Source organism: Xiphias gladius, chromosome 15 (assembly GCF_016859285.1).
Source record: "Xiphias gladius isolate SHS-SW01 ecotype Sanya breed wild chromosome 15, ASM1685928v1, whole genome shotgun sequence".
NCBI lineage: Eukaryota > Metazoa > Chordata > Actinopteri > Istiophoriformes > Xiphiidae > Xiphias > Xiphias gladius.
Window position 1 is genome coordinate 6,447,017 of NC_053414.1, and position 22,457 is coordinate 6,469,473.

The 22,457-nt window shown below is 40.6% G+C and overlaps 1 protein-coding gene across 1 annotated transcript in view; it reads right to left on the bottom strand.

Annotated features, from left to right (window-relative positions):
* LOC120800371 (voltage-dependent T-type calcium channel subunit alpha-1I-like) overlaps positions 1-22,457 on the bottom strand; it is a 218,364-nt gene that overhangs the window by 147,341 nt on the left and 48,566 nt on the right. The window contains exon 2 of the mRNA XM_040146439.1: positions 12,360-12,786. Coding sequence (XP_040002373.1) covers positions 12,360-12,786 — 427 coding nt within the window. The remainder of the gene's footprint in view (positions 1-12,359; positions 12,787-22,457) is intronic.

Below are 22,457 nucleotides of genomic sequence, written 5' to 3' on the forward strand. Positions count from 1 at the left end.
GAAATTGTGATGAGATGCGCGAAATCTGAAGCCAAGAGAAAGGGTGGATATTAGGGTAAGCAGCACTGTTTTTGCAATAAATAAGCAATGAATAAGATAAACAGAGGTAAATACACCTTATTTGCCTCTTATTTGTGCTTTTCACTCTTTGGCAACGTTGTTTGTAAAAACGTAAAAGTGCTTCACGTATTGGTAACATTCTATAATCACAAAAAACACATTCACAGCTGAGACAGGTCTTGGCCTCTGCCTCTTTGATGAAATGTCTTCTCTTACACTTCACCAAAACATGCTGTACCGTATTGGCAGAGATTCTTTCGGTAAGACTTCTTGTTCCATCTTGTTCCGCCATCTGCCGTCGCAAGAGAAACTTGAAGCCGGATTATCAATACGTCAAGAACAGTGACCGTTTGGGGGCCGGTGCCTGAAGCAAATCATCTGGTTCCCAAAAAAAAAAAAAAAAAATCCAACCTACTGACTTGCAATATAAAATGCAGTGCAGAAGCCATGAGGGCTGCAGTCAAATTTAATGTAATAATATAAAGACTAGATGTAGGACCATTACTTTTAATTAGTTAGACAGTAAGAAAAAGATACTGCTCTTGGTTATCAATTTCAAATTAATTTTATAACTCTACCTCTCTTGTCCCTCTTGTAGCCCACCCCCTGCAGATGTTACCCCCCACTCGCACCAGTGACAGTCAGCAAATTAAACTAAAAAGTACTTGTGCTCTGTTCTGCGGCCCTCAGACATTTCATTAAGCCGCCTCATTTGTCCGTGCCATCGCTAATGCTCGGCTCCAACTGCTGTAAGAAGCGTAACGTACGGATGTAACAGAGCAGTTAACTCGGGAAAGGTTGACTATTAAAATGAATTGCAGCCTCCGCCAAGGAACAAATTGTCTATTCAGTGAAATAGGATCTGCCAATGCTGTGATAAAACGTGACGTAGAGCCTGCAGAATATACCGTGTGAAGGTGTTCATTCCAAAAACGACTAATCTCCATTTTGGATAGAAATGGCTGCTTGTAATTCAGCAAGTTTTTATTTCAGAACCAGATTATCTCGTCTTCAAACACAACTGTTTTACAGGCACGTATCTTACGGCGACACATAACATCGGTCATAGCGCAAGTTAATGCATTTGTGAAGGTAAATGAAGGATTTTTACGATGTACCTCTTCATATTATCAGATTGAACTGAATCTATTCAGTAATAACCTCCTCACTATATAATATCACTGTACTTCTCAGCACCCTTGTTATTTTGAGGGCTCTATTATATTTTGGGCCAATTATTATTTTTAGACATGTTCATTGTTATGCGGGTAGTTAATGAATTAAATTAAATTCAGGGTTATATCGCAGCTTAAGACAAAGGTAACGTGTTGATGCGCGTGAAAGGTGAAGCTTCCCAGTTCAACGTTAATATAATAATACATCAGAGGCTCTCTGCATGCACGTCGTGCATGACTCAATGAATTATTGTATTTCAGCGTATATAGGTCTCTCACCAAGAAGGAGTTTTAGCCTTTCATTGGGGGGGGGGGACTGACCGACACGCCGATGCGCTAAAAGCCAGAGTTTTTTGGCGCATGTGAAATTAATCGCAGGCAAGTTAAATCCAGGGCGCATGAGTGTCCCGTCAGTTTTGTGTCTCTGTTGCCCGCAGACGAAACGCAATAGGGAGCAATAGTGATTGCAACAAATAGATATTCGAGTAGAACAAGGTATGATTCAATAGCTACACATCTACGGAAACTTACCCGTCATCAAGAGAATATTCATGGTTAAAAAAAAAAAAAACTAAAAGAAAAGACCTTACAGCACTGAACTGACTGGTAGACAGTCTCTGAAAATTTCAGAGCAAAAAGACCACAACAATAACCACGGCGCAGACAGATGAATGTAAAATATCAAAACAAAGAAAAGATGGTTGAGTTACTATAAATAAATATTAATTATGTGTCACCATAGGAAGGAAACAGAGATTGTCCCCTGACTATTGTAATGTTTTTTTTCCTTCAGTGTTTCAGAAATTTTAAAATAGGCCAAAACAGGTTTTAAAAATACCCTACACAGAACTTTTTTAAAGTTACTTCAATTGCTCAAGTCCGCAATAAGAAGTGCATTTGCATTTTCTACCCTTGTCTACTCTTTCCTCTTCGATTTCTAAAATATTGTCATAGCCGTGCCCCTTGTAACTGGACCTTGTTTACTGTAAATTGTGGCGAACAAAGTCTTCCTGTAGCAGCAAACAAGAACTTCTGGATGCACGGAGATGTAAGATCCCTGTCAGAATCAGTTTGACCAAATATTCCTTTGAAAGACGATGTGTATTTTTGGGGAGAATTTGTAAAAACAATGAGCTTCATGTATTTTGCACGTACCTTGCACAGAAGCATACTGTATACACACACACACACACACACACACACACACACACACACACACACACACACACACACACACACACACACACACACACACACACACACACACACACACACACACACACACTTCCGATCCTCATTTTTGATCCACTGTTCTCAGCCTGGCTTAGACTGGGAGTGGTGGTGTCTGGTTTTGATGACTGCTGTCAACACACACACACACACACACATAAACACACACACACACACACACACACACACACATATTCTCTCTCTCTCTCTCTCTCTCTCTCTCTCTCTGTGTGTAAATGTATATGCATGCACACAAAAACCCACATGACCATGCATGAGTGCAGACACCGACAAACACGAATGCTCCTATTCTCTCTGTCCCTCACAGGTAAGTGAACGTAAAAGCACAGAATTCAACAAACCAAAAAAATAAAAAAATAAATAAATAAACAGCCGGCTTTTGATACAGAAACTGATTCAACATATATTCCTCTACACACATACTGCCACACACGCCTTCGGTGGGATTTCCTCACGGGTGCCTATTCCCCGTCTGCATCACACTGCTCTGTCAACATGTGGCAGCAAACATTTCAAAGGGAGAGGAAGCGGAGAGGAGGAAGAGGGGGGTAGGTAGGAGACAGACGTAATATGTAATGACTAAAGCAGGTAATCAGAGCAGAACCTTCTAGCGAAGAAGTAAAATACATACAGTTTTGCTTGAAGGAGGCTTTTTAGTGTTTTTAGCTGCAATTTTAGCAGCAATATGGTTTCAGTTCAATCACGGTGAAATTGAAAACAACAGTGATAAAAGAAGCGGTAGGTGGCATTTAATGGTCAAGTGGCAGAAACGAAAAAGGGAAATGAAGCAATAAAGAAGGTTAGGGAACATTATTCTTATAAATAATATAAAACATAAAATTCTACTAGTTCCGGACACAAATTTGAAAGAGTGACTGAATATATGAAGGGACAGAGGGAGATTTAAGATGATAAGGGAAATAAAAGAAAAAGAGGAAATGACAGGTCCTTGTGTCCAGCCTTCCCACCAGTTTGACAGGTAGGTACAGTGGTATTAGCATAGTGATTAACAGCCGCATTAACATAATGATTATTACCGGCATTAGCATAAGCGCTGTGGCTGGGAGAGCCTGGACGGCAAGACAGTAAGAGAAAGCGGGGGTATAAAAAGAAATGATGTAGCGCGGAAGAAGAAACTGGAGAGGATAGAAACAGCTATTATGCAGAGGAAACAAAAGGATGTAGACAGAAGATGTCTTCTCCTGTCCACTTATGAGACACGGGTGTCCCAAAGAGGGAGGCTAGCTGTCAGTTCTACCCCCCGGAATAGACACAACCACAACCATTATGCTTTTCTATAGGTAGAAACCCTGACCACTGCATACACACGACACACTGAAAAGGTTAACGTAAAGGCAAAACCCCAGAATGTTAGTCTTTGATCAGGAAGTGAACCCAGTTTTTGTGCAGAAATTGTTTTTTACATTACAATTGGGTTCTAAGTGCTAGCTAAATAACCGTGTTACTCGATGAGTCCTCAGTCTGAATGAAAGATAAGGAAACCCTACAGCAATGACTTTTTTTTTTTTTTTTGACACAGGCAAGGGCTCAGCATGAGATCAAGTTTTGCAAAAGGCACTGTTAGAATTAAGACAGCAGTAAACACGCCCTCCCCTCTCAATCTATGACGCAGCTTTGGGCAAAAAATTGTAGTTTCCCCCCTCGAAATCCAAACAGCGTAATTTTGAAGGCTGGAGTGCAGCAGCGAAATGCACCATTCCTCAGAATTTCAGCAAAAGCACACTAATGTTGCGCCACCTAACTCTAGCCAATAAATGGCACTGGATTTCACGGCTGACAATATATAGAGAGCCATGCAGTTACAAGTACATTGTTCCCAGTCTTCTGTATCGAGTCATATCACCGTTTATGAAAAAGGGAGAAGGCAATATATTTTAATTACCCAGTTCTTTTGTAATACAGTACAGCAAATTAAATTCCCTGTTATGACGTGCAAAATGCATTAAAAGTAAAGTTGGAATCATGGTTCTCCCAAGATACACATACACATCTCTGCGGGTCTATGCAGAGAAGGGTGTTTTGAGTAACTATAGGTATTATACCTAGGTTGTATACCTTCCACAATCTTAGCATAGCATTTTGCAGACCTGAAACATCAAGCAAGCTGATCCATCCCTTGTCAGACATGTTTCGAAACGGTAAAGAAAAGACACGCACTTAAAAAAACAAACAAACAAAAAAAACAAACAAAAAAAAAGTTCAAGTATAACAGCCATGTAAGCATCTCAAACAGCCAACCGGGCACATTTGCCTTCTGTGCAATTAAAAGCAAAGCAGACTGAGGCTGCACAGCACTGCAGTGTAAAAAGAGCAGCAGCAAGCACATGTCATCCTACGGTGCCCTGCCAGAACTACTCAGGTCTCGTCAAGTCAGGTCTGCTCATACGGTCAGCAACAGCAGTCTCAAAGGGCTTCGCAGGTACCAACTCATCAAAAAGAAGACTCTGAGGCTCTTTCAGATTATGTCACTGTATGTACAAAAGCGGGTTCTTTCATCCCAACTACGGCTCTGTCGTTAAACTTCTACATCTAACCAAGACCGAACCACCATACCCATTTGGTTGGTGGTGCTTATTGGGAGCAGTGAGCCTTGCAGAACACTCTGCCTGCCGAGCGCCGTTCAGCAAAAAAAAAAAAAACAGTACCTTGAGACATCATTAAAGGTATCACCTGTAGCCACTGCCAGGAAATTAATTTAGCAATTAAATTGATTTTGTTGAGCAGACATTTTCTACAAGATAGTCCAGTTTAGCTGCGTTAATCCAATCATCATCCAATTTTATCACCCAAAGGATATTTCACAGACACCCTCTTGTGTTCAATGATTATTCCAGAACTGTCAGTTTGCATTAAATGTAGGGGAGTCTCATTTTCTCCACGCAGGGCACTGGAAAAGCCAACAGGATAGCAAAACCCATTACCTAACCCGATGTATATCACCACCCCTCCACACCTTTGATTAAAATCTAGTTTTCTTGACGTGATGTGTGCACGCTACACTTGAAACCCAAGTCTTGTCTAAACCGCCCAGTACAGGCATCAGAGGTCCCCAAACCGCTGCTAATCCCCAAACCAATCAGCGCCCAGACGTGGTATCATATGACCAGGGGACTTAACGAGGGGATGCTCATTAGAGGTATCACTCGAGAATGAGCAGATGGATATAGGACATACCAGTAAAACAGATTTGAGTATATGAGATAAATATCAATTAGGTTTCTTCTGCTATTTTTATGGAACTAATCATTAAAATTCAGAAGTGCACAAACACGGAGCATTCGCAAAGAGAGAATAAACTTTGACAGGCTCTGTTTACACACGGAATATGGCTTTGTGTGTATGTATCTGTAGATATCTGTGAATGTGAATTTGCACGAGAGAGTGTGTGCACAGTGTGTGCAATATTGCCAGTGGCGCAGAGGGCCACATGTGTTGGTCCACAGGAGATTGAAAGTGAATTGGAAGCTATTAATCTGACCTTCCCTTGCTATCAGATTTGCTTTGGAGCAGAACATATATTCACTTCGCCTGCTCCTCTTCTCTCTCTGCCTTTATATCTTTCCCTCCGTCTCTCCAATCGGCAGGTACAGGTCTAGATGTGGAGACCAGCATTTCACATATCCGTCTTAGAAATTATCTCACTTAATCCTGCCCCCCATGTTGTTCTGATGATGATCTACTGTGTGTGAATGAAATCGGCTGTGTCTCTATCTGAGAGGTGGTTAACGTGATATTCACAGCAGCCCAGCATCAGTGGCATCGCACAGATGTGGATGCAATGACAGAGTTCCCCGTTGGAAACAGCTTTGTTGTACAGAGTAGGGAAGAGGAACCGCAGACCCTGACGTGCTTGCCTTGACATTTGATTTTTTACGCAACTTTGCAGACGATTCAGCGTGGGAAATGTACAATTTAGCAAAAAACAAATAGCGGTTTCACGGGGATGGTAATACTGCTGGCAGCATCTCAGTTTGAATATGTTACACAGTGTGGAACCAGAAACTCAGTGCCAACTAATGAATTTTTCTCTTAACCACCTTTGTCCTCGTTCTTTGATTCCGTAAACTTAATTTAATTTTTATAAGTGCTCTCCAGCTACAATTTTCAGCATAATGCAGCAGGGATGAATGCCTTTGGGTAAGATTCAATAAGATAAAGTTTGGGTTGTAACAAAGTAGATAGTTACATAAAGCCAAGTGCTATAAATTGTGTGTTTGGAGGATACAATGTGGGCGTTTTTCATCTGAAAAGAGTTTAATTAATATCACTTTTCCTCAGATCTACCCATCCAGGAAACAGGTTTCAAATATAAATAAAAAGTCTTTAAACACAATTTTTCTTCACACAATTTTTATATGAACATCGAATCAAATGGCTTACTGTGTTGTGAGAGGTTTGGTAGTACTGCATATCACACTGAGAACCAACACCAAATTCAGCAACTTCATTGCCTTGCCTTGCCTTTGAGTTCCAAAAGCTTTCAATCACCTAACCATATGCAGTAAAACCATCCCGAGTCACCTTCAGCAATTTGAGCTCATACAGTCTAAATGTGCGTTAATTGCGAAGTGCCGAACGGCAGAGAGTTAGAGTTGGTTGGTGAGGAAAGTTAAAAATCTAAAAAGTCAAGAAAGCCATACATTATCTCAGCATTGGACCACATCCGGGCCAAAAGGTGAACAAACGCAGGACTTTTAACATGTGGCCAGGAATCCAACTCCAGTAGAGAGCTACGGTGCTGGAAACACAAAAACTGGCACGCTTTTTATAAATGATTTTAAGTGGCTATTAGCTGTCAACACCACAAACACATTTTTAAATCATACTGTGTATACAACAGGTCCATAGTTCAAGTTCAAAGTTCCTTATGTGGGAAATACACTATTTCTCCATACTGGAAGCAAATAAGTACTAAATATTAAGCACTAAAATGTTTATTGGAAAATGATGATGTGCTTGCTTTTTAATTAAAACTTTACTCTATATAGTTTTAATTTGGCAGTGCTCTTTATGATGTAGGTATATTCTAAATACATTCCTATTATGTTTATACAAAAAGTAAACGTACCTAGTTTATATTAGGTTTTATGTAATTATATGCCTTAAAGTACACTAAAACATATCATGTAAAACATATATGTTTAATTTGCCAATATCACACTTTTGTACATCTTAAGTGATGATTAAATTTTTGTATTTATACTTATTTATACTTACTAATTCATTCACAAAATATTACCTGTTGTAGTGTTCGTGTAAAACTTGCAGAGGTTGTAATAACAATCAAATAGTTTTCATGTGTTGCTCATGAAGACATAATTGGTGCATTAACAATTTTTATCTAAACCAAAAACAAAAATCAATATGCTGAAAGCTGCATTCTCAATGGGATCAGTACTGCTAGCAACACTTTCACATTAAAGACAGTAATTTTAGTTTATGGCAATGTTAAAAATACTCAAACTATTGCGTCGTGGAGCATCAAGTATTTTGAGGGCACTGAATAAAGTTATTTTATCTTATTCAGTTGTCTAAAACTAAAAAACTAATGCAGCATAGTACATAAGTCTTACAATAAACTCTACCTTAATGAAGATTATAATGTTCAGGTTATGTTTTTAGCTGTTCGAGAGACGTGTTGATTCAACTTTACGGTCATTTTCAAGGCTGTTATATTCTTCTGTACTGAGAGGTATTTCTAATATTTAGTTTACCCTAAATGATATTAATGGTGATTGATCAGTGATATCCACCTTCTGAACAACAGTTCCGTTGTTTCTCGCGAACGGTTCCTGGCAGGTTGTTTTTGTGCCTCTTTTTTCTCACACAGACACAGTGAATCCACTGCGAAGAGGACGTTTTGGATGTGCGTTAATATGGATGACCGAGAAAAAGATCCCTGTAATCACACTAAAATAAGCAGCTGAGTAAAGCATAAGCCAACTAGACATAGTAGGCAACAAAAAAGTGCAAATGAAAGACAGGAGGGCGACGGAAAAATGACGTCCGCGAGGGATTTGGAATAAGTGCAGAGAGACAAAAGTTGGATCTGTATATTACTGCAGATTGCCCGAGGCGTTCTTTTTTTATTTTGACTGCCAACTATCCATTTCTGCCTCACTGATGGCATCTGCAAAATGATTTAACGCAATGAGAACTACGTATGATTTACTGCCTGGACGGGAAGGGGTGTTGAAGACTGATGGAGACAGAGAGACTAGGGTGGGCTACCACAGAACTCCTTCAACCCAGAACACTGGCAAACATGAGAGCCTTCTTATGCTTCTTAAAACTCCTTTCAAGCTCAGTGAGTTTGTTAGAGTGCCTTCAGATTTCCTCCCGGGTCACCGCGGATGACTGAACTGCTGAGTTAAATTTTTAATTCCCAGCCCTGCCACTACAGCAACCTGACTGTTCTCCACCTCACCTCTCTAGCTGTTAGTGGTTAGAGACCGAGGAGGAATTTGGAGCCCTACAACAAAAAAGAGCAGGCTTCGTGTCAAAATGGTCAAAATGCAAGACATCCAGCAAGGAGGATTTCCATTTGTAACGTACATTTATGTTAAAACAAAACAACTGAATGACTAATTATCTATTATGTTGTAAATTGCAAAGTTTAACCAAATGCTATCTTGGTTACAGTGGATGCTTTGGTTAACTAAGTGTGTCAGAACTGAATGCAGCTGACTCACTGCATCCCCAGATCCTGTATTTGAGTAAAATGTTATCATAAAAACTACTAACGATGACCAAAATAATGGAAATAAGGCCCAGGCTGGAAAAAAATCTGAATTTACAGTACTCTGAAGGGGTACACTTTCTTTAGAACATTCCCGCACAATTCCGCAATGTACGGGTATAATGTTAGACAGCTGCATATGTCTTAATTCTTTCCTTTTTTCCTTTTTCTGTGTTATGGCTTCATTCACTCATTATTCATTTCCCCATTCCTTGCATACTCAGCAAGGTAGATTACAGGATTTCTTTCTTTCTTTGTTTTGTCAAATCGGTTCCAGTCAGTCTTCACCCGAATTCTGCCAATAACCCCCTTAAATAAAAATGAAGCACATCCACACACGCACGCAAGACGAGTTCCGGGAGTGGACCGAATGTATTCATAAACACAAAGAAGATTTCGAATGGGGATCAATTTACAGCACCACTCAATCTGAACTCACAATGTGAGAAAGTGGACCCGGTCGATACAAGCCTTTTCATTTTAGGGAAGCAGCACGGACACGGTCACACGCGCACGTGTACACACAACACATGTACACGCCTCATATTTCTTCTCATTCTGAGACATGCTGAAGGGAAAACCAGCAGCTGTGTCCTACACAGTCAGGTTATCCTGTTTGAGGACACAATGAGTGATTTGTAAGACCTTTTAAGACCTCCTAAAGCAAAACAAAGACAGCCAAAAGTCTATATCCATTAGCCACACCAGTGAACAATTGAGGCTGCAGTACTTTACTACTACCACCATTGATGAACAAATTGCTGAATGTGTGTGAAAAATGGAGAGATAACTTTACTATTCTAAACTACTAGCGGTGCAAAAACTGTGAAGTTTGGTCTGAGCAGAGCTTTCTACTACCCTCTCTTGTTATATTTGAGTAGTCTAAGCCAAAGATTGTCATCGTAGGATGTTAGAAATTATTTGCATGCCAGGATGAGCCTGTTAACGCTTAGAAAAGTTAACGTTGGCAAGTTAGCATGTCATTAGCTTTTGAGGTACAGTACATTTGATCCTGAACAGCATTATTTCAGTGGGATATCTTGACCGGGTATGGAGATCTCCGCTCATCAGCTGAACAAAAGCTTACATTTGTGCCTCCGTGGAGAGGACAGCGAGGCAGAGACGGGATATTTCGACCTGCTGGTTGCACTAGCTTAAGGGGTTGGGAAATTAACCATGGCATTACAATTCATTCTCTGGGCACCGTAGCAGACTGAACAACCAAGTGACACTACCATATATAGAGCAGCATGGCCAGTGTGGATAAAATTCTCACCATTTTAGTGGCCAGAAATTCAACAACCTAGACGGCTGCTTTTGTCAAATGTTTAGGAATTTAGGAACTGTTCAAACACTTTGTGTCTCATACACTGCTAGGTCAACTATCAGTATACTTTTCATCCTCTTTCCCTTTGTTCCCTTTCCCTTTCCACCCTTTCATTCCTCTGTCTCCTCGCTCTCCTCTCACTGCCTCTCACTTTCCCTTTATTTGTTTATTTCTCTGTTGTTTCCCCCTAACTTTCCTTTTCTCTATCTCCACCTCACTGGTCGCGTCTCTGCGTTTCCACACACTCATTCTTACTCTTCACACTCGGCGGTGTTACTACTTACAGTTATATGAACTCTGTGTTCGGGGAGTTTCACCTCCCCGTTAGTGTTGCTCTTAAGAGGCCAGATAAGCAGTGTCTGCTGAACGTGGGGGCAGCTAACGCATAGTACTGCTTGTACTCTATCTACTCTCCTGTCATTTCTTATACAGGCGTAGCTACAATTTGAGTGTGTTTGTGCTTGCACTGGTGTGATAGAACGCTCAAAAACTACAAAAAAAAATGCAAAGACGTGTACCCTGCAGATTCAGGATGACAAGTCTTTCATAGCCTGGATCAGAGGGGAAACCTTGTAAATAGTGCTCTACAACCTTTAATAAAAAGCTTTAACACCGGTCACACAAAAGGCCTCAAAACACTTAATACAGTATGTCAATGGGACTCCAGCATTTATTCTAAAATATGCATTTCAATATGAAGCATTCTTTTCCAAATTGCAGATGCCAATCCATTTTGAACATTAAATAATAACCGTATTAATTATGTGGGAATAGAAGTCACTTGTTGCTTAAAAGTAGCCACATTTGTTTTGAATTATGCCATAAAGTTACTTGCAAACAAATGTTGGAAGTTGGCTCAGCACGGGATCTACTGATTCATTACGCCTCATTAGGCCTGGGTCAGATCTCAAGATGCATTCTGGAAGAGAAGAAAAGGTCATAGGCGTAGTTCCGCGGTGGAATTTCTACAAGATCATCCAGTTTAGAAAATAGGCGCTAAAAAAGTCATCTTGACTGTTCGATATTTACTTTGACCTCAGTTAAATCTACATCCAAGGTCACTTAGATGTCTGTTGAATAAACGTAAAAAACCCACGCAAAACTGACCTTCACAAACTGCATGATATTAGTAAATGCACTACAATACATAATCAATCTCTATTAACACGTGTCCAACAATTATTTGTGCGAATTCTCCTAAAATGAGTATGCTATAAGGAGAGAGGTGCACCTTGAAAACACTCACTGAAATGACATGCAGACTTCCACTCCAGCCTGCGGCGTCTGTTTGGGAAATACAACACGTGTCTGGGACAGAATGTGTCGAAAATATGAGACGGATAAAAAGGCACAAAAGTATCAGCAAATCTAGCCCTTGATGTTGCTATACTTGCAAACATCTGGACTTAGATCCAGCTTCCCATGCCACACACGCATCATGTAACCGAAGAGCAGTGCTCCTTTCTAACAAATAACCACTGAAATGTATGAAGGATATGCAACTAAATGGAAATTCAGCTTGGAAACGGGGCTGCTGTGAACTTGTCAGGTGAGGTGAAATATCCAAAAGCCAGGGTTTTTGTTGGTTCACAGCTGAATTCATCACCTAATGGAAAATTAAACTTTTGAGAGACACGACACGGCTTTCTTCATTTTTCCTTTATAGCCTGGAAATGGAAGGATGCGGAAAGATTAAATGACGATGGCTTAAGATATTAAAAGACGGGCACTTTTGGAGACAATCCCCTACCTCACAATATCATCATTCAAAGCATAAAAAGGATATGGGCTGGAGACCATGCGGATGCACCAGCTGCGAGGGCAGGTTGTCTGCTTGAGGCAGAAGAAGACCACAGGTACCAGATCAGGGTAGGGCACTACCAACACACTGGTATCACTGCTGCCGTCATCTTCATCATCGTAATCATCCCCCTCACATTCCACCACCTCCTCCTCCTCCTCCTTCTCAATCATTTCTTCTTGTATAATCCCTTCCTCTTCTATTTTCTCCTCTTTCTCTTCCTTTTCCTTGGGACATGGGAGGTGGCGCGGGGAGGGTCTGCGGGGGGAGGAAGAAGTGACGGCATCATCTCTATCGCCCCTAGCTATGGCGGTTGTTACCCTTGAGATAGCTGCCACTGACGGTGTCGTTGTTGTTGATGTTGCAACGCTGGGGCCCTCCTCCTCCTCGCTCGTCATGGCAACCCAACGGTCTGGGATGAGAGAAAGAGAGAAGACAGACAGAGGAATTTAAATAAACTAGCAGTTCACCGATTGGATAAGTGAACACCGAGCATACATTTACCCCCACTGTGGAGAGAAAACACAGAGCCAAAATACACAAAGAAGGTATAGGAAACATCCCAAAATTAAGTCTTATCAATGTGACCCCCTATAGTTAGGTTAGGTTGAATTTAGGCAACCAAAACTATTTTAAGTGCATGGCCATGGTTAGGTTAGAAGAAACCAAAGTCAAACGTTGGTAGGAGTGGAGCGCACACCGTGGTCACACACTTAGACATCTTTTCACTGCAATTTCACAATATTGCACTTCTTCCACCTTTAGCGCGGGGAGAGGACGGTCATATTCACACGGCCACGAGAAGTTGCTTGTTAGGGAAACAAGAAAAGTGGGTAAACCCACAAGCCCCTTGACAGCAAAGATACGTTGCTTGTCATTGCCCTGGAAAAGTGATTTCACTGATACAATTTTTGACCTGACACCCAGATCAACAGGAAGACATCAGTTGTGACTGCCTGCCAAAAATCACTGAAAATCACCGATGCAAAAATAAAAAAATTTTCTTACACAGCTTTGGCTACGGGTTGGAAAGTGTCATGGTCCGGGTTTAAAATTAAAGGAGAGGTTTTTTCGATTTCCTGCCGTGTATCAGACTTTTTGCCATGTTACAGGGGGCTATGTGCCATCTGTTATGTGAGCTTTAGGTAGGTGGATTTTTTCCTTTTACCTTTGGAAACAGCCAGGCTAGCTGTTCCCCCTTGATTCCAGCCTTTATGCTAAACAAAGCTAACAGGCTGCTGGCTTCATATTTAACAGACAGATATGAAGGTGGTATTGGTCTTTTCATCAAACTCACTGCCAGAAAGCAAATAAGTGTATCTCCCAAAATGAAAAAAACTCCCAAAAACTCCCAAACTGTTTCTTTAAAATCGATCATTACCAAAAACAAGCAGAACACTGAAAGGTTGGCGAGAGAAGTAAAGGAGTAAGGAAAGAGAGAGTGAGGGAGGAGAGTTCAGTTGTTTAGTAAGAGGCTTAGTGTTTAGATACTGTGCAACTGGGGAGAGAATCGAATTAGCAGGAGTCCTGATATGACTGAGTGGCACCTGCCAATGGATTTCCAATGACTGAGCCGAACGCACGATTCTCAATAAAAGCTCCTGAAAGTCCACCTCACTCATTCCGGTAGTCCTTAAAGTAGACTGTGTTCATTGAGATGTATGTTGGTTTTCAGGTTATTTTTACGACTACAGGAGATAGACCACCAACAGGCAATGACACACAATCAGGCAAAGAGGAATGGGGTGATTTTAGCTGTCCACCGTCACTTGTATTGAAAGTACTTCCTGTGAAGTTTCAGCAAGATAACTGGTCATAGCCATAAAGATATAAATACATTGCAACTTCATAATCATTTTAAGAATCAGTCAGCAGCCACTGTTCGAGTAGAAGAAAAAGAAGGGAAACAGGAATACAGAAAACAGCAAGAGAAAAAGAGAGGTTCAAATGATTGTTTCATCCCGGCAATAATCCAGTATTAAGGAAGTCAGAGCAAGATACAAAGTTCAAGCTGGACTCATTTTTCTTTCAGTGGTTTCACACATTTATAGGATGTATTGCCGTTGCAGAGGTGCTGGATGTGACTAAATAAAAAGGAATGCTTTTCAGTCAACAACACAATTCTCAATAAAAGCTCCTGAAAAATCAAGTCCACCTCACTCATTCCGGTAGTCCTTAAAGTAGACTGTGTTCATTTGAGATGTATGTTGGTTTTCAGGTTATTTTTACAACTACAGGAGATAGACCACCAACAGGCAATGACACACAATCAGGCAAAGAGGAATGGGGTGATTTTAGCTGTCCACCGTCACTTGTATTGAAAGTACTTCCTGTGAAGTTTCAGCAAGATAACTGGTCATAGCCTTAAAGATATAAATACATTGCAACTTCATAATCATTTTAAGAAACAGTCAGCAGCCACTGTTCGAGTAGAAGAAAAAGAAGGGAAACAGGAATACAGAAAACAGCAAGAGAAAAAGAGAGGTTCAAATGATTGTTTCATCCCGGCAATAATTCAGTATTAAGGAAGTCAGAGCAAGATACAAAGTTCAAGCTGGACTCATTTTTCTTTCAGTGGTTTCACACATTTATAGGATGTATTGCCGTTGCAGAGGTGCTGGATGTGACTAAATAAAAAGGAATGCTTTTCAGTCAACAACACAATTCTCAATAAAAGCTACTGAAAGCTCAAGTCAGATTTACTAATAGACGAGAGCTTCCGGGGTAGACTTAAAGTACGCTGTGTTTATTTGGGTTATAGACTTGTACAAAAGGCTGTTAATTTGTGTTCCCTTATTACAGAGGCAATATGGAGTCTTCACAACAGAGAGAAGAAAGCCAGCTCATTAGAGCAGAGACAGAACAGAAACATCTTGTGAAGTACTAAGTTCAAGGCAAATTAAATATCTGCAGTGGAACACCTCATATATATGTGTGTGTATATATATATATATATATATCATATGTATATATATGTATAAGTGCATCTAGGCAGACTTCCTATTAAAAGTCGTGTCCCCATTAAAAACAAAACAATGGTTTGCCTTCACTGTTGTATTTGCAGCTGTTGTGAATTGTCCTTTACAGTGAAAGCAAGTAAAGCACCTTGTATCGTCAGTGTCGCCAGAAGTTCCAAACTTCTGTGCCCTTGTTGAGTGCTTCTTAAGTGTTGAGGGGCTTAAACAATGTAAGCCCGATTGCTCTGTGTTTTTCTCTGCCTACTGGCTGGTGCATACAGCGAGGAACAATGACTTCCGTGTACCTGGACGTGATACTGGATGCACACAGTAGCATGCTTTTGCACTTTTGTGTTTTATTTCCTCTGACAGACCACCAACAGTCAGTGAGACATAAACAGGCAAAGAGGAGTGAGGTGATTTGCTGTTTTGAATTAAATCACGATGGAAATTACAGGTTCTGATCGTCCTGGGATGCGTCAAGTTTCAGCAAGATAACTGATCATATGCATCAAGATACAAATACAGTGCCACTTCAAAATCATTTCAAGCGTCAGTCAGCAGTCACTGTCCGAGTAACCTGATTTATATTTGAAGAAACAGAAGGGAAAGATGAAAACAGAAAGAGGAAAAGTCCTCCTGGACAGCTGTGTAAAACATTCGTTTTGCCGTTTCACAGGGTCAATAGGTCAGTGTTGTTATGTCACATTTGCTAATGTTAGTGATAGCTAATCCGAGCTGGTTAGTTAGAAAGCAGGTAGCAGTGTCACATTTGTGTTTCCGGTAACGTTAAATTACTCGCCACAGACATTAAGCTTACTTTTCTAGTTTGCAAAGATATAATGTTCGCTAGAGTGAGATGTGCACGTCCATGAATTTGGGGGGCGAAGATTCAAGAAGGAGAACCGACGGGAGGGGAGTTTTTGTTGTTTTTGTTTTGCTGTTGAGTAGCAGTATCAACAGTCTTTCTCCATGGTGTCACACATCTATGTACTGCAGTTTTGGAGTTGCTGGATGTTACTTAAGGTCTATTTCTGGAACGGAAAGGAATGTTTTTGAGCCGCAACGAACCCATAGCACAAGGAACTTAATTGTCAGTCAAATGTTAATGATGAAATTTCCCTACCATTAACCCCAAGGTGAGGTTTACTAAAGACATAATGTATGATGAGGCATGGCTCCCATTAATCTGTCAGAGATAACTTGAATAATGTCCCTTTTGACTGTCATAGCATAATCGCATCCCCTCAGTGTCCTACTGGCTTATTCAAAACAGATGTTAACAGATTCCCATGGTCAAAAGCTATGCAAAACTATTTCATTATTAAACTATACAGAGGAAGACAACACAAACATTTCAACATTACTGCCAGCGCCACTGACCTGAAAAACTTGTAATTCGTTCTGAAGAACAACAGAAGAACATACATGGATGCCACCTTGTTAGATCGGAATTCGCTGAACTAATGAGAATTCATTGATTCTAATCCTAATTCTACTGGCACAACAGAAAGTGGCTGTTAAACAATGTCTATCCCTCTTCTTTCAACAGCAAGAGCAGCTGAAAGCACATTACACCTTATGGCAAAGGTGGGACAAAATAATTGTTTTTCAAGTCACAAGTAAGTCTTGGTACTGAGGTCAGGGACCAACTCGCCTACCTTAACCCTTTATCAATTTTAGGGTATTTGGGTGTTAACAAAGAGCTGGAATTTAACTGAGGACATTTACTCAAGTACTCAAGTCCAAATTTGAACTCATACTCTTTTATACTTTTATACTTTTTCATGTCACTTCCTACTTCTCCTCCACTACATTTTAGAGGGAAATGTTGTACATTTTACTCTACTACATTTATCTGACAGCTATAGTTACTAGTTCGTTTAAAAGTTCTTTTAAAAATGCAAAAAAACATGAAGTGCTGATGAAATATGATGTGTTAGCTTAAACCACACAACAGTGTATACGGTCATAGCAGAAATGATCACACGATTAACTGATTAGTCTGTTGACAGAGGATTAATCGGCAACTTTTCAAAAATACCAAATGTTTTATGGTTTCAGATTCTCAAAGGTGAGGATTCAGTGCTTTGGTTTACTGTTAATGTGTCACTTTTGACTCTTGGCTAACTGCGATGGCATTTCTCACTTTTTTCTCCCACTTTTTTGCAAACCAAACAATCGATTGGTTGAATGCGAATTTAATCAGCAGATCAAATCATTACAATCAAATCAATAGTCATTAGTTGTAGCCCTACGGAAAAAAGTGAACAACTAGCTCCATCGCAACAAACTACAAGAGTAAAAGGATCTGAATACTTCCTCCACCACTGACAACAACAACATGAACTGAAATGACGCAGCAAATCTATTTTCTCTTTTATTCCACAGCATGATACTGATGTATGAGTACACTTAGTTTTTTGCCGGTGAACCTTTGATGTACCAGCGGCTGTGCTCTGCATACAATATAGCTGATTTCATGCATTAGATGTTAGAATGGTACTCAGCTAAAAGGTAATAAAACATCACGGCCATCTCCTAGATGGCGCTGTTAATTCTGAGTGGCGTATATGTGTGATTAACGACACCTGTCAGGCACGGACTGACCTTTACTGGTCACGTGTCAGCAGCCTGCTCGTATATCACAGACTTGTACAAAAGCTGAGGGTCACAACAAGCACGACGGCTCGTAACCTCCCTCCTGATAGAAGAGAAAGGGAAGGGCGTTTCAAATGTACATACGCACACAAACACACACAAGTCTGTACAGTGAATTATCTCTTAAAGAATAAAAAGAGAGACTGAGGTTTCCTTCACGTGTTGTTTGATTTATTGTATTTTGAGCACCAATCAGGCTAATGCAGAGGGGGTAAAATATGTACTATATACTACACAGGCACAACCATACAGCTGGCAATGCTCAGAAGGATATAGTTAATTTGTTTAGTCTGTTTATATTTCATAACCATATCCAATATTTCAAAACAATAAATATAAATGAGGGCCGAAGCAGGGCTTCGGAACATCTAGAATTCCCTGTATGAATTGTGTCATTTTGCATGAGCGCATTTGTTTCTAATTGAATAGGGGGGACTGTCTGTGTTTGAGGGTATTATTTTGCATTTCTTATTCACATAGGCTGACGTAGTCCTCCCGCAATTTGAACTACTTTCAAAGTCCTGCAGTAAGGGGTTGCTTTTAACACACAGTGAAAATTTTTCGGTCGCCTCACGTCAACAACTAGTATTTTCACTATTTTAAAATCTTCTTCTCAAGATTTAAACAACGACGGCTGGATCATTTGTTTGAAAAGTTCCTATGATTTTTTGGAGGCTGGCAAACAGGGCATTAGATCCTCCGTCAGGTGTCACAGGTGACAGATCATCTAATGCCCTATTCGCAAGGACACGTTCATGCTGTTAGACTCTAAAAGTGTCCAAAGGTGTTTTACTGTATTAACAGGCCTTCCCAACCAAACTGGTGTGACTTAACACACCTGATCGAGATTTCATATGGAAAGCGCCTCCAGCCGAGGCAGGCAACCACGGTACTCCAATGAATTACAACAAATAATGAATCTGAAAGCGTACCTCAGTATCTGGTATCGCAAAGACTGGGGGCTAATGCGAGAGACCTATTACAAAAAGAATGGTCAAAACAGTTCCTTCGAGATATTAGTTCCTAGTATGGGAAAAAGCTCCCAAAAAATCTAGATTCAACATTCAGCAAACATTCACATCTTTCAGTGCCCACGAACCCAGTCTCAAGCGAAGATCTGCGGTCCTCAAACCCGAGCCGAGCTGATGACGTCAGCGTTTGTCTTCTCGGACATGAGCCCCTCCAGAGCCACAGAGGACTCGGTCTGCTGGTCGGTTGAGACCTCAATTTGACAGGCAGGTAGTCTTAAGTTCGCCTAGCGCTACGGTAACTCCCTTTGGTCATGAAAGCTGATGCCCACCACTAAAAACACATCACAATGCCGCTGTGACTCCGCGGGCTTGCGGAGATGGGGGAAAAAGTAAGTGAAAAAGAAAAGTGGGCAGTGGGCATAAAGATGCATTAAAAAACATGTATATATGCATACACACAGTTTGTGGTAGTTTGCTGGCACCTAAGGCTAACACCGAGCCATATAGGCGCGGCGACAATGTGACGCAGAATAAGAAAAAATGCAAAGGAATGGGCAGAAATATCCTGTCAGAAGCTGAGAGCTAGCCATCTAGGTTTGGTTTTGATGTGTTTTGATGCAACACTGATCCTCATTAGGGTGTTCCAAACCGTGACCCTTAGGTTCACTTGGACTCGGGCATTCACACACACACACACACACACACACACACACACACACACACACACACACACACACACACACACACACACACACACACTGATAGAAATATTACTATAGACAAAAGCATCAAGACCCTGTGACACTGTAACACATACATTTATAGACAGAGGAGCATAAACACAATGAAACAGGCCTATACACACTCATTAAAACCGTACCTCATACCCACACCGCCTCACACGAGCACACAAATCCAGACACCAAAAAGCAAACATGGCAGGCCCTTAATGATGTTGGCTAACTCAGATGAAAGGCTTTAGCAGGCCCAGTAGAGCCCAGTGCCGCTCCCGCTATCCCCCATTGACATTTCTTTCAGCTGACAACACAATGCTCATCGACTTTCCCACAGAGAAAACAAACACTGACAAACAAGCGCTTATCCAAACACGCAGACTTGCTCGGTTCAGAAATTGATTTTTAAGTCACCGAATGAGGAGCAGAGCGAGGCAGGAGCACCGACAGTTAGGGGTTCGATTCCCAGCGGAGTGCTACGGGTGGAGCAAGGAACTAACTTTTTCCATAAGAATTACACAAAATAGAATAAGTAAGTACTACCTAATGTTTTGACCAAGATATTTTCCTTTCCTCTGTATTTAACAATAATCAGAACTAGAAAAAGAGCCTTAAAAAGCCACATGAGATTAATTGAACTCGGTTTGTTTCTAACCTAATTTCCTCTCCCTGTAGTGTGAATATGCAGTGATTTGTTATCTTCCTGACAGCTGATTTATCATTCTTGTTTAGATTTGTATGTGAAACCATTAATTATCCAAACCACACAAAGGTTGTTGTGCTATACAAATAGTTTTGCTGGTGTAGTCAAACACATTTGTTGTGCCCTAAGGAAATCAGTACTTGTTTACAAATTGCACACTCAAGTCCCATTTGAAACTCTAAAAGCTAAGTGCTGGGGTGCATAAATACACACTTTTGCAGACAATTTTCAACCTAACTAGAGTCTGTTTGACAGATAAATGAGTGCCTGTGAGAAGTGATTGCTGGAGATTTCTAGTTAATGCATTACTTTTAGACAGTAAGCAGATATATAATGCATGGCTAATATATTCAAAACATTTAATTCTGCCAATCTTAATTGGAAAATCATTCAGAAATCATCCTGTATCATTAAAATCAATCAACATATCCACCGATTTATCTGTGCAACTGTCCTACAGTGCCATATAAGCTGTGGATGACCATTATTTTAATGTGCCGCAGCTGATAGGTCATGAATCCCTGTAAAACACGACACAGAATGGTAACAAGGTGCTTAAAAACAGAGATCTTACAAGTTATGATAATGCAGCAGGGCAGATCGATAGTTTCCTGAAGCTGAAAGAGGGAAATGATGCAATGAGAGTATGGAGGATGGCTGAGGACATTTGGTTTAGGTTTACGATGTATGGTCGGTGCATGTTTGGCTCTACTTTTGGGCTGTAGTGTTCTCCGCCTGTGCGTACACTCAAATTCCGTGCGCCAAGGGCTCCCTTTCCTTAGTTCCCAACTGAGCAAAGTCGTCTTAAAGCCGGCCCAGTCAGGTGTTTGATAGTAGCCACTGCTCAACCCAAGGCAGTTGTGACTACCCCTTGTTGCAGGTCAGCACTGTTGTAGAATGCTATACAGGAAAGTTAGAGGCTACTAGGGGAAAGACGTCTTGATTCTGGGTAATGTAAAGTGTAAAAAACCGAAAGGATTAAATGACATGTATGACCAGGAAGTAAAACACTTCCAATGAATGACTTGCATTACTAGGATTGACATAGAACAAAGATTTACATGCTAAATTTACGTGGCTTTATTATTCGCATCCAATTGCTTCCACCTGCTTAATCTTTTTTTTTTTTTTTTTTTTGCTTCTTCTCACACGTTACCCTCTCCTCCAAAGTGCCACAATGTGTAGGTAGTAATAGAGACGACACTTTCGTAAAGTGAGCTGGCATTTTCATAAGCTAAGGAAATACCCTTGTGCTCCATACATGACAGTTAACAGAATTAGCCTTTAATTGATTGGAGAGTTATCCCATAAACCTGGTAGAGACAATGAGGGGGGCCGACAAGGGCTGAAGGGGAATTAATTTGTGAAGCTGATGTTATTTACTGCCACCGTACGGAAGAGAGGAAGCCAGAAAGGATAAATATATACATATACACACACACACACACACATATATATATATATATATATATATACACACACACACATATATATACGTATACGTATCTTTTCCTTTTATACATGCTGTACACTGACAGTATAGCCAGCTAGAGAAACAGAAATTTTACAGTACATTTGCACACATCATTGTCTCATGTTAGACAGCTTTGTCAGAACATTAACATTTACTCGCACAATGCTCCTCTTGTTCTGCCGTACTTCATCATTACAGCTGCTGTGTGAAGTGGTTTAGTCAAGTTTCTTTCTTTAAACGCAGACAGCAACGAGAATAGAAATCAATAATTTGTCCTTCCAAGCCCTCTTGCTCACTCTTTATGCCTAATACACCAAGACAAACAGCCTCTGCATTTCTGACTGTCTTCTTTTTCACATTCTTTCACAGACTTCCTCTCTCTAAATCGTTGTTTCTCCTTCACTCTTTCTCACCCACACATACTGTATACTCTGTTCAGTAGATATACACCTTTACACCTTAGAAGTAGACTTGTGGACAACACACGGAGAACAAGTACACACACACGCGCACGCACACACACACTCACAAACACACACACACACACACACACACACACACACACACACACACACACACACAC